The sequence below is a fragment of the Apaloderma vittatum genome, unplaced genomic scaffold, assembly GCF_000703405.1.
Source record: "Apaloderma vittatum isolate BGI_N311 unplaced genomic scaffold, ASM70340v1 scaffold9227, whole genome shotgun sequence".
Lineage (NCBI taxonomy): Eukaryota > Metazoa > Chordata > Aves > Trogoniformes > Trogonidae > Apaloderma > Apaloderma vittatum.
The window spans coordinates 1-14,029 of NW_009724508.1; the positions used below are offsets into that span (position 1 = coordinate 1).

At 36.1% G+C, this 14,029-nt stretch overlaps 1 protein-coding gene across 1 annotated transcript in view; it reads left to right on the forward strand.

Annotated features, from left to right (window-relative positions):
• The first annotated feature begins 6,180 nt into the window (after window positions 1-6,180).
• Window positions 6,181-14,029, forward strand: part of PHF3 (PHD finger protein 3) — a 30,843-nt gene continuing 22,994 nt past the window's right edge. Inside the window, exons 1-2 of the mRNA XM_009872528.1 lie at window positions 6,181-6,340; window positions 7,501-9,301. Of these exons, the coding sequence (XP_009870830.1) occupies window positions 6,196-6,340; window positions 7,501-9,301 (1,946 nt within the window). The 5' untranslated portion in view covers window positions 6,181-6,195. The remainder of the gene's footprint in view (window positions 6,341-7,500; window positions 9,302-14,029) is intronic.

Consider the following 14,029-nt stretch of genomic DNA (forward strand, 5'->3'; position numbering starts at 1 on the left):
AATAATTTAATTATTTAATTTATTTATTTGATTACTGTGAGCAAGCTGAGGAAAGACAAGCGGAAACAGTTGGACTCAGGAGGTGATTTGGCTAAGAACAGTATTAAGCCTCATAAAATGGAGGAACAGGAGGTGTGGCTCACTAATACTTCTTTTAAAGACTTGATGAATAGAGTTCAAGAGTATTTGTAAACCTAGGCGTAAACTAAGGTACTGTCTTTATATGCCTTCAACCCAAAGAACTTGTACTGTGTTCTGAATATGAAATTTCTTATGTGAACATGAGTACATGTGAGTGGCAGAAGCTTTGAGAAATGCTTGCTTCAGGCCTGCTTATCCACATACCAAATTTCTAAGGACTATGATAACATTTTCTCTGCTTTACTTTGGAGCTCAAGTCTTTTTGTCTGAGATCCCCTTCTCTTGCTCTTGAGTTGGTTTTCTGCTCATTTTCTTACTGCTACACTGACATTAGTTCTTGTTGGATGTTATTTACAGGCCTGATCCAAAGTTATTAGTCATCAACATTGCATCTATCTTGCTCAGCTTTAGGTTTTATAAAACCTAAAACATGAATAAGGTTTTCGTTAATACTAAGCTCTTGTTTTAGTGAGTTTTTTATGGTTATCTGACTGTATGTGATAGATACTGGTAACATTTGGTTGTATGCCCTTTAAACAGTTCAAATACTTTTCTATAAGACACAAATGCATAGAGTTTTTGTGAGCTGAAGTTTGATTTCTGATCACTGCTTGTTAGAGGCATCTACCCAGAAAATGCAAGTTTTGTAAGCTGAATTATAAATTTCTTGGGGAGGATGGTAGCATAGAATTATAGAATGAATTGAGTTGGAAAGGACCTTTAAAGGTCATCTACCCTCTACAAGTGAGCAGGGACTTCAGCTAGATCAGGTTGCTCAGACCGCTGTGAAGTTTAGAATATGACACTTGAGACACGACACTTGAAAGCAACACCTTTTTTCAACTTTGGTTGGTATCCCAGTAGATAGGGTTTCTGTTCTGTTCTGCTATTTCTCACTAGAAGCCATGCTGGAAGCTTATCCACAAATTTTATAAGCTTGTGAGCGTACTATGTCGGACTGGTCACATGCCAGTGAACTAAATAACCAGCATTCATACTAAATTGATATTTCTCAGCTGTCACAAGTTCTGCTGCTTTTCAGGATGCCATTGTTTTATTATACATGTAATAGAGAAAATGGAATTTGAATTGTATATCATCTGAAGACATTTCTGGATTTCATAACAAAATCAAACTTTGAAAAGTTTAGTTTATCAGATGTGTTTATCTGTTTATCAAATCATCTGTTTTTTTATAAAAGGTGAGGAAGACTGACCCTATGAGACTGTACAAAGACAAAGACTTTTTTTTAATCGCCCTTTTTTTTCTGGTCCCTCTGGATTGCTGCTGGGAGAGTGCTTTCCCCAAGTGCAGTCTGTTCTTTCTAGTTTTAGCCTGTTTTCACAAGGACTGTTGAAAAAGCATTGTTACCTCTGCTTAAAATCACGATCGTTTACTGAATCTTCGGAGCCAAACCAGTTGTTCTGACTACAGATATTTCTGTCCTGTGTGGCTGTGTTAGCCATTTCAGGCTCTTTTCACTAAATCCAAATATATGTGCGTTTTTCCTTCTGTTTATGAAGTAATTTTGAATGTAACCTTCAGATTGCAACCCCGAACTGGGTCTACAGTTGTTTCAGTTTTCTTACCTCTTTATGCCTGCCTTCCTCCAAGCTGTCCATGTGAACAGTTGCAGTGTTTTGTGACCAAGGTAGTAGCTTTCCTGTATAAAATTTAAATTTACTCTATTGATAGTATATTGAGAAACTAGATAATGTTTATTTTGCATGCTTTTCTCTTTGTAGGTAACAAATTACCAGTTTTCCCGATTTTAAATTCTTCTAAAGTGAAGAGAACTTGGATCTTTAATAGGATTTGCAAGGCAGTTAATGTATTTACATATCACAGAGTACATCTAAAGGCTCTCTTCTTAATAACTTAATTTTATTTAAAGTGCCTGATTTCATAGAATCGTAGAATGGCCTGAGCTGGAAGGGACCTTAGATTAGAGATCATTTTAATCCAGCCTCCCTGCCGCCAGGGACACCATCTCTTGACTAGATCAGGCAACACATGGGGACCGAACGGGAATCGAACCCGCGACCATAGCGTTGTTAGCGCCATGCTCAACTGACTGAGCTAACCGGCCCCCAAATTTGATGCTGTGATTTTTTTATTTTTTTTTATTACTTTGCTGCTCTTTATTTCCAAAGCAACAGGCTCCTGTGGTTAGAGAACCCTGCGATGTAACTCCACCTTTTTTTAGTCCTCTGTCAAAATGTATGCTGTATTAAGTTTATTAATCCTAATTGATGTTCATGGTTTTTTTATTATAAAGGCAGGAAAAGTCCCTCTTTACAATTTAGAGATCAATGGAGTGTGGAAGTAAATGTTTAGTTAGTATTTCATAGTGTGGTTCTTTTCAAGCATATGGGCAGTCAGTACAGGATACTTACAGGCAAATTCTCAATTAAACAAGTTACAGACCTACAGGAAAACTTTTGTGAAGTAGCTAGAATTTGGTGTTTTCTTGTGTAAGTTATATCATCAGTCATCTCATTTCTGTTGAAAATATTTTTTCTAACAGAGCAGTGTTAAATCTGTTTATTGAACATATACATCACAAATGACAATAAGAAGAAGGTTTTAATATAAAATATACCACCTTCATTTACAGTCGTGGTGATATTTTTTCAGTATCACTATGTATGTTTCATCACTTCACTAGAGTTTATTAACTCTTCTTACTGCTTTGGATTGTTATACTGTTCTTTTCATTGAGGTGTAATGTTAGCTTTTTATGTTATCATCTACATGTACTATAATTTATTAAAACATTTGACCATTTCCATATAACTTATGATGCTTGTAGAATTGAAATATGCAATCTGCCATGGATTTGCCAAGTCCTGCTGTTAGTGTGATTCAGGTGGACGCAGTATTTGCAACAAAACAAAGCAGCAACAACAATGTAGTTTTGTTTGGTGTGGTTAGCTAAGTAAAAGAAAATCAGGGTTAACATCCACAAAAAAGAAGTTTATTTCTACGCTTTAGTTTTACCTTGTCCAGTGTATCAACCCCCTGAATATTTGTCTGATTTTGTCTGAAGATAATCAAGGGAAGACCTACATTAATAAAAATAAATCTTCACAAATTTCAAAGCTTCTGATGATGGTTTTAGGGGTATTTTCTCCTCTTGTCTTCTTTACCAAGCAAGTAAGGTTTGTTTTTCATCACTGAAGAAATAAAAACAGTCATGCTTTTGTTTTAATGCATGGAAAACTTTAAATTTGCAATTAAACTAGTTTTACTGTATGTTATTCTATTATTGTATAGCATATATAAAAATGATTGAGTGGCGCAGCACAGTAGTTTGGAAATCTACTTCACAAGTAACCAGAAGACTCAAAATATTAAGTTGAAGTCCAGTGGTGCCTCTTCCGATATGAATATGTTGCCTGTGACTTATATTTTCCTTACTTTCAGCTGGTTCAGTTGTACACTGGTGTACAACCTTTTCTACTCATACAAGTTTGGTTTTTTCTTTTTTTCTCTTTCTTCTATCTTTTATCCTTCTGTCTTAATTTCAGTATTTATTACTGAGATAATACTTAGATATTTATTACTAAGAACATTTATATCTCTTTTAGTTCTGGCTGGTTTTGCTTCTGTTGATTTACTTTTCACAGTGCTGTGGTCTACCTTCACTTCTCTTTCATAATTTAATTTCCTAGTGTCCTCTGTATCTATTACGATTCTCTCTCACTTTTTCTCTTCCCAGCAGGGTCTGTGTCGAATGCTCCTCATCCAGGGGCCTCATGGGGCTATACTAGCTGAGTTATAGCTCAGGTGGTTTGAAATTAGCAAGATTCTGTGCTTCAAATTCTTCTGTAAAATTAAAGCTACAGCACAGAGTCTTGTAAGTATGAAAACACTTTAATTCTAATATTTCAAACTGTCTGTCAATAGTAGACTGAATATGTCCCTTTTGTTACTAATAAAGGAAGATGTGTAAATGCAGTAACTTAATCAAGAACATTGTAAAACTGGAGGCTCTAATGGCAGCCCTGAAATCTGCTCCAGAGCTGTTCAGGGAACTGTCTTAGTAGCTTTATCATGTTATCTTCATAGCATAGTTAACAGTTGTTATTCCAAAGAAACGGAAGAGCAACTGGAAGTTGCCTCCTCTGTGACAGTCTGTTCTGGAATAGTTACACGTTTTGTAGGATCACTCTTTAATGAGAATGCTAATACTAAAGTATTAGCAGAGCTGTTGCAAGGATATAGTGTTAGAGAACAAGAACGGGCAGCTGGAGTTAGAGTGAAGATCTGTCTCATTTGGTTTTCCATCTTGGACAATGGCCAGTATTAGATACAAATATATTTTTATTATAATAACTAATATTGTTATTAGATATATATTACAGTTAGGTATCATAACTGCCTGTTGAACAGGGCAGTTACAATATCATCTTTTTGACACTGTGTCCTTTCTTCAAGTAGATAGCTTATAGCAAATAAGTGATTAAGGAACATTTGGATGAGGGGAGTAAGACCAGCATTATCAGTCCTCTGCAGCTTGTATGCAATATCTCTGTCTATATGTATATACACAGAGGCATAAATGTGGCTCTGTGGATTGGAAAGTGAAAGCTGACAGTAGTTCACGGAAACACCCTTTTTCTATAAACTGAAATACACAATAGAGTAACTAAAAATTATGGTTACAATTGTTACCTCAAGAAACTCCTGTCTTTCAGCTCGTGGCAACCATCTAATTATGGAGGTGTAGAGTTCTGACTACCTGGTACCAAGGTCAGCCTTCCTTAAGAGGCTGTTTAAAAACTTTGTAATATTTGAACTTTAAAAGATTGAGGTTGTTTTTTTTTTTTTAACTCTTCATGACAGGTGATTGTGGAGTGGATTAGTCTTGAAAGACTTAGTTAATCGTTACTGGTTTTAACAGTGTTCTACAACTTCCAATTCTGGTTATTTTAAAAGTATGCTTGCTATTGTAGTGCTTCACAAGAGCATTTTTTCTTTTAAGTTGCAGCGTGACATGAGACTAGAAAAGGAGCAGGAATTGGCAGATTTTCTGAGACAGTCAAAAATTCCAACAATTGTTAATTTTTATTAACTTTAGCTTCTTTTGATTTGTAAGATAGATTGATTTAAATAAGTATTAAGTAAGCAATTGTTAGAAATTAAGTATCTTATTTCTGCCATGTGATTTAATTTGTCTTTAAAAGACTTCTAGGTAGATGCCTGAATAGTGAAAAACAGGCCTGCTTGATTGTCTGGAGTCTGTGTTTTATTTGTCAGACCCTCCTACATGTTTTGTAAACTCCCTTGGGTGTTCGGCTTGATCTCACAAATTTCGCATCCCACAGGGACCAGGATTCATTAATCACACATAGGATCTTGGGATAGGAGAGGCTACCATTGCAGAACCAAACTTAGAGAAAGTGAGGAGAATGGCTGGTACAATGGCCTGATTGCCTCATAGGAAACCTATTTGCAGGAGCAACCTCTGGGATCCTTCTCAGGTTAGTGGAGGATAGGAATTGGACAAAGATAATGTTCTCTGACCCCCGGGGAGACCAGTGCATGCTGCACTCAATGCTGCTCCAAAAAGGAGTTGCAGATGCAGGTGTGCGATATGGGCGGGACTTAGAGTTTTAAAATTGTATCCTGTGAGAAAACTGTGATTTTAAACTCTTTGCACTTCTGGATCAGCTCTTTCTGCTGTTTACCTTTCTTCACTTTTTCTTAGGTGGGAAGGGACAGTGAGGGACAGCTGATCCTCTAAGACTGGGGACCTTCCTGTGGCAAAAAAGCAATAAAAATGTGAGTCCACCAAAAAGCTGTAAGGACTATCTACAGAAATTTTGATCTTTGGGTGATAGCTGCTTCTATGCTGAAACTGCCTCACATGGCATTTCTCTGTATTGTCTTTCTTAATTTTTTCCCCCTTTCATTTGTTTTCAGATGACCAATTTATTTTTACCTGTCTCTTCCCATGTCTTGCTCAGCATTACAGCTGCAATATTTTGTGATCATTTTAAGTTTTAGGGTCTTTCTTGTTTTTTTCCAGTTATTGGACTTGATGATATTATGGACGAAGAAGGAGTTAAAGACAGCAGTGGTAACGACACCATTGATGATGATGAGCTTGTTTTACCTAACAGGAATTTGAGAAGCCGTTGTGAAGAAACATCAGTCACATCACCAAGAAAATCACCACGTTTAATGGCACAAGGTGATCATGCAATAGATTGTGTGTTCACATATTCGAAGTCAATTAAATTTTTATAATCCCATTCAAGCAACATCTATAAACTTCAAGTAAAGCTTTGCTATTTGTGAATTTTGCCAGTTTTGAGAATTGAACTATAGATGCTTCCTTAGGGTCAGCATCCATAGTGTACTACTGAATTTGAATTTCTCTTTGATAAATATTTTATGTCTTCCTTATGGTCCTTAAACTAATTTTTGAGTTTTTGATCCTTTTACCTGTGTTACATTAGCACTGTGGTTCTTCATCCACAAAAGTATGTTTTAATTGCAAGTAGTGTTGGAGTATTAGATTGGTTTGTCTCTTTATTTCCAATTAAAATTTTAATTCTAATTATTCTTATTTTTTTTCTTTATTTTAAATTGAGTTTTGTAGTAATTGCAGTGGAAGTCTTTCATCAAAATGTCTCAATGTGGTTAATAAGTATTTTAATCAAATATTTAAATTCTGTGTTACAGCTAATCAGTTATGGTTAGGATTTTTCTAACTTGAAATGATGGAATTAGACAGCTCTACTTTTCCCCCCCTGTATAGAGTAGGCTGAGTTAAAAGGTAAAATTACTTAATAGAGAAGTCAGAATTTAAAAGAGCCTGTGGTACAAAGCTGGCGAATATGCTTTTTAAAAAGACGTTGGAATTGGTTTCTTGCTTAGAAAATGTAAAACATGTCATCAAATGAGAATGTGACTGGACTTCAGATTCATATACTGTGTTCTTGAAAAGATTTGTAAACTTGAGCGCTATACCTCTAGTAATTTAACTTGTGCAATTTTTACTTGAGGTAAAAAAAGTTGTGGTAGAAAAATTTTTACTGTCTTTCTATTAGCAATTCTGTTTTATATATACTACTCAGAACTTTCATAGCCATTTGATACCTCAGCAGCGGAGTTGTAAACTTGAAATGCAAGCAATTTAAGTATTTAAAATTTTAAAGTAGATGACAGTTTTTTGGGGGGTTTGTGGAATGTTTTTTTGTTTGTTGTGGGTTGTTTTTTTAGTTTAGCAAACAACGAAGTTTTCTGTTTGTGTCCAGTAAGCTAAATCATGCTAAATCAGTTCTATTCTAGATAAGTGCAAAGAGGAGGACATGATATAGCTAAGACATTTTCTTTTTCCCTTCCTAGAACCAGTTCGGAGTTTGCGACAGAGCACGTTAGCCAAGCGGTCGAATGTTGCACCTCCTGTTAATACCAAGAAATCATCTGTAAAGAGTAGCTCTGCTCCAAAACCAGGGCAGAAACAAGAGAAAAGTCCAGCTAAAGACACAGATGTTGCTGCACCCTTGAAAATAGAGCAGCCTAAAGAAGTTAGGCGTAGTACAAGACGATCAGGACAGACAGAAGGAACAGCAGCAGCAACAGCATCACAAAGTAATGCAAAATGTCTTCCTGATCCTGGGGAGGTGAATGACCTGAAGTCGGAAACCCTTGAGCAGGCAAAAGTTGACGAAACATGCCAAGAGTTAAGTTGTGCTAATTTAGCAGTAGCCTCTTCTCCTGGAGAAAAAAAGGAGATAACAGAGGTTGCAACCAGGACTGAATCTGGGCATGTTGAGTCAGTTTGTTCAGTATCTGCAGATACTGAAATTACGGCGGTGAAAAATGAAGCAAATGTTGTGATTGATTCAATGGGCTCTGAAAGTTCTTCGGAAGAAAAGACTGAAAATAAAACAGAGGAAGAGGAGAAAACAGAAGACCATGACCAAAGTGGGGTAACTGGAAAAGCTAATGATCCGTCTTGTGCTTGTGTGGATCCAAGTGAAAGTTGTGAGACCTTTCCAAATCTGTCCAGCTCTGTAGATGAGGGGGTTAGTTGTGGTTTAGGTTCCCACAGTGTGGGAGTTCCTGGTGAAAATACGTTGTCATTAAAGGAGAGTGTAACAGAACCCATAGATGATAAGGGAGTAGAGAACACTGTAACTTCATCTGAGAAGCTATTGGACAGTACTGAGTTTGATAATGAAGACTTGAAAAGCAAAGATTTTTCTTCTGCTGACCCAGGGAATAATATTTTAGAAAGCACTGTTCTTGACCAAGCAAGCCAAAATACACAGCAGCAGATCAGCGATACTAAAGTAGAAGCTCCTGAAGCATCAAAACTTCAGGATGATGATAAACAAACTAGTATTTCATCAAAATGTGAAAAGAACATTAGGCCACGGCAGAGTAAATCTATAATACAGAATAAGCAAAATGTGACTGCAGGTACTCAACAGAAATCAGGTACAGTGCAACAAGAAATAATGCGTTCAAGAACAAGAGCTGGTCTTACTGTTTCAGGTCTTCGCAGTCCATCTTCAGCAAGTCTGAAGCGGAACGCGGATGAGCAAGAGAGTCATCAGCATCCAAATAACCCGGTTAAAATTAGGAAGAAACAGACTGATCTGGGTTTGAAAGCCAAGAGCTGTGTTTCAGGGGTGACTGTAAAAAAGCAGACCAATACAATGCTGAAGAAAATACCCCGAGTCCAGGCTTCTGGGCAAGTACAAAAATCAATTCACAGAGCGAGTGAGAAATCTCCTACACATCAAAGCTATTCTAAAGATAGCCACCACTCCGGGCACTCATTGTCAGGGCATGTTTCAAATCTTGGCCACAAGCAAGCCCAGGGTCAGAAACACCAGCTTGCAACTGTGCTAAAAACAAATAGCTCCACAAAGGAGGAGGCAGAGACAAAAGACCCCCCTGATCATCTGAAGGAAGATGATAAAGAAAAAAACAGATCAAAAAGAGTTGATAAGAATCTCCAACCTCACCAGAGAAGAAGTAGCAAAAGTCTTTCACTTGATGAACCTCCATTGTTTATTCCGGATAACATTTCCACTGTTAAACGGGAAGGCTTGGAACATACCTCTGCCAGTGAAAGCAAAAGTGTTTGGGTGCCCAACAAGCAGTGTGGCTTTTGCAGAAAGCCACATGGCAACAGGTGTGTGTGGCTTTGTGTCTGAGGAATTTCTTAGTGGTGTCAGAAGATAATTTCTTCCCTCACTTATCAAATGTTTCATACTGCTAGTGACAAAACAAAAATATGTAGCCTTATGATGGAAGCCTGTTGTTGTACCGTCAATTAATTTCTTTTGCACTCATACACTTTTTGTCTTTGGAATAGAGCATTGGAAGTAGTTTGGCCAAATTTTTTTACTGAAGTTTTATTATATGAATGCATTTTTGATGAATGTGCAATTTTGCTATGGTGCTGAAAATGTGTACTTTAAACTTGACTTGTTTTTCATAAAAAGGCAGTAAGGCTGAGATGTCTGCGTTCCAGATTGTAGTTTTCTTCAATCCAGAGACCTCAAGTTGAAGGATCACCGTCAACCAAAAAAAAATTGAAATAGTTGTTTGCATGTGACTTTTACCTTGTAGAAATGTGATTCAGAGATTCAAAGTGGTTTGTTTTGGTTTTTTTTTCAATTTTTGTAATCATTGTTCTGAAGCTTTCAGAGTGGTTTCAGGGGACAGGTCTCAAACTCTATGAAACTTCTATATGGGCATATGTGAAATTGTCTTTAAACCTGATAATGAGGTTGCATCTGAAGTTGATAATGTACCTCTCTGACAAAAGTAGTTATTCTACATTTTAAATTAAGTGAAAAAGGCCATTGGGTTCCACTAATGAACTATCAACCCAAGAATAAGAATTTCTTCTTTGCTACTTCTGCTTTCTGGATTTAATATTGAACAATTTTTTTTTTTATAGTTGCAGAACTACCTGCCACATGTGTATGAGGATTTTTTTGTTTTTGTTTTCCATTTAAGGATGAAGATGTTTCTAGTTAGTCTTTTGCTTGTCTGAGATAAACTTCGAGTGGTAATTTTCAGTGATTGTGCTTTAGAACTCCATGTATTGGAGTGAAATACGGAACAGTTACTTTTGGTGTGTCAGGTTGTTACAGATTCATTTGTATCTGAGAGGCGCTCCTATTGACTTCATATTTGAAACCAAATACATAAAATTAATTTACTGTGCTGCTATAGCAGCTGCATCAATGTGGCCTATTAAAAGAATTAGTGCTAGATTTGCTCTGTGTGGTTGATGAAAATAACCTTATTGAAGGGGCACTGGAATTTAGTTCTATATGGTGGTTTTTGTTAGTATGTTTTTTGAAAAATCCTTTTATTGTTAGGACTGTCCCTTTGTTATTTGTGCCATTATGGTAGGGGAAGGCAAACTGCATAAAATCAAACACTAGCTTTTATCATCTCATGTATTACCACAATGGTCGAAGTACATGGGTAGCCTGTATTTCAATGAATTGTTAACATTTAGAAAGACTGCTTCATGATATGACAACTCTTCTGTGGATGTTTTTAAAGCAAATTTCATATTTGAGATTTAAACTGCTTGGTATCTGGTAAAAAATCAGCTTTGAGTTGAACATGTCCTCTATTCTTTGTATTTTTATTAACATTGTAAACATTCTATGGGTTTTCTTTTTTCTTAGAGTTCAGAAATCCTTGATTTCTTTCTTTTTTCTTTTTTTTATTTTTATTTTTTAATACTAATTGGATCCAACCAGTGCTAGGAAGAGGCAGCAGTGAGGCAGAAATTACTTATACTTTGTAAAGTCAAAGTAATGCTACAGAAGATACACGTATTATACATTGATACGGGATTAAATGCAGCAGGATATTTGGGCACTACCGGCTCTTTCAGCTGAGGTCAGATAGAGAGCCCATGAGTTGTCACAGGTGGTGATGATTGGCATTCTCAAACTTGCAATGCCAGCCTTGTTAAGATTTTTTTTTTTTTTTTGAAAAAATTATGTCCGTGTTACAAAACTGTTGATGCAACCAGCAGTTTCAGGTCGAGAAGATCAGATTCGCTAAATGTAGAAAGATACTTAGCACATAAACACAGAAGCTTTTGTATGTAGAATGTAACAGAGACACACTGGTGGAGTGAGGAAGCTTGCAGAGTTGAGCCCTGAGCTTAATAAAAAGACTTAAGACTGTCAATCCAACACTTTACTGCCACTATTCCAAAAAAGGAAGTTTTAATTTGTTCAAATTACTTTTATTTTGTAGTTGTATGTTACAAGCAAAAACTCAAAACTTTCAGATTCACTTGATATCATTAAGATACAGGAGGAAGCAAAACTCATATCTTGAGAGGCTTGGCATTTTGTACTTGTTTAATTATTGGTGCAAGAAGAAAACACTTTCATTACAGTGGAAAAGAAAAAAGCTTAACATGATAAATTTCACTTTTATCTCTTGGAAATAACATCAAAGTTATCAAAATTTACTATAGTGATAATTTGTTTTTTTTTTTCCATTAGCTTTGTGGATTACTTTTCAAAGAATTTTTGTTTTGCTCTTGTAACAGCAACAGCCTGCATTTTCAACTTTTTTCCTTTTGTTTCCTTTGTTCATCATATAGGAGAAAATGAGAAAGTGTGAGACAAATACTGTCAAATGACAAGAAGTTAGACAAATGTCAGAGGCAGAGCTAAGGTCTGAAACAACATTTTTGTTTATATCCTGCGCTATAGTTATTAAAACCTTGGAAATTTTTATCGGTGCAATGGTACAAATTGCTTGTAGAAAAGAGGTTGAACAGAAGTTAGAGCCCTGAGTTTGCAGTGTGTCTTGTTAATTAAACACATTTAGAATTCACGAATCAAAGTAGTAGTCACTTGAACCTTTTTGTATTCCCTACAATCTGTGCAAAGCCACTAACTAGTTAATGCAATGCTGAGGTTGGAAAATTGACTCACATTGAAGATACCTTGTGAAGATCCTTTCATCAGCTTTGTTGATGTAGAATCCCTGAAGGGGGATGCTTGCAGAGGCCTTCCATAGCCCCAGGGTAATCTTACAGTGTCTGCTAGAACAATGGAAAGATAGGGTGCATTATTTCAGAATCAATACCTGACAAATGGAGTCAACTGGCATATTTAGGAATAAGTGAAATAATTTGGCCACAGGCGAAGTCAAAGTATGCTTACCTTGCACTGCAGATAAAGCAGATTTGTCTGGATCAGGAGGAATCTCTTTTTACAAACACATAACTTGCATGATCAAAAAAAGTGTACAAGTTACAACATGTCTTGCTTTAAGAGACATGCCTGGTTTTGTCTGCTAGTAGTTTGTCATTCTTTGGCATCTGAGCTTTTAACGACGACTATTTATACTCTACTTTCCACTTGTTTGATGTTTATAAGCTGGAACCAATGTAACTGCTTTGTATATCTTCATTACTCCACAAATGGGTGGTCAATATTTGACTTTGACTAATTATTTCAGTCTGTTTACATGATGTATTGTGTTGATTGCCATTCAGAGATTTGTCTTTGCAACATAACTAAAAATAATTGTTCTTTCACATGAAAACTAAACCCTCTGCTTCTGGGCAAATCAGATAACTACGATGCAGATTCTTGTACTTAATAATTTTCAACACATCTGAAACTATTTTTTTTTTTTTTGGTGCAAAGTTTGAATTGTAGTTACTCATTATCGTAGTGCTTTCGACTCATTTGACTTTGCCGTTGTATTCCCATATTGCTGTCAGATGTTCTCATCAGCTAATAACCTAAATCATAGACATAAATTTTCTTTCATTTCTCTGTAGATGGAAAGTGTGTGTATGGATGTGTGTGTGTGTTACAGACTGAAGTTACTACCTCATCTTAATGAGTTCAAGTGGTGCTGAGAGTATTAAGCTATGGCACAAACAGTAGGGTTTTTTTCCTGAAGACAGATAGCAGATCTTTAAAGGTAGTTCCAGGAAAAAAAAAAATTGTTAATTTCTTGGCATAGAGTTGGATGAAGACAGTAGCTCTGCAGACATCAAGAAATCTACTAATGTAAGATCTTTTTCTTCTATGGATCTTGTGCATCCTTGTGACATAAGGGCTCATTACAAAATTCTTCAGTTCTCATTATAGATGTTCAGGTTCCCTTTATGCTGAAGGGCTGAACTCATTCTTTTCTTGTACAGAGAGACAAAACCTAACTGATATTTTGCAGATTGTCTCCCTTGTCTTCACTGTGTCTTCTTTGAAGGAACAAATTCTACTGTTTTCTTACTAATAATTCATAGTATGTAACTTGAGATATTCTGTTTCTAAACAAATGTTCTAGAAAGCATTATATCACAAGAGAAGTGCATAACTTTGATTTGCTGCTGTCAATTTCTTTGGATTCTTACAATTCTGGTAAGATTTTTTTAATAGGCTGCGAGAGTTATTGCATTCACCTGTGGTGGTTTTTTTTTTTTCCTTTTCTGTTTGCTTTGTTGTTGCTTAGGATTTGAGCATGCTGATTGTGTGGTCAGACACAAACTGGCCTTCTCAGCTCACAGAAAAACTAAGTGTTGCAGTACCAGAGCTTTACTTAAGATCTTCTTTTTCCCCACATTTTAATTCCACTTTAATGCAGAGGAAAAGTTAGTAATATTGTAAAAGGGGATTCATTGGAGTTGATGTAGCAATGTAGATCTCTTATACATACAGGTTTCTGCACAACCGTAATACAGAAAATTACTTTAGCTGATGGATGCATTTAAAAATAAAACTGAAAACTTTCCTGTAGTAAAGGTTGTTGTTAGAGGACATTTGGTTTTTTGAAAATAGTGCTAATACTTCAGTAAACTATTTTGGAACCAGGTGATCATGTAATTTGCACAGTCAATACGAAAGAGAATGAT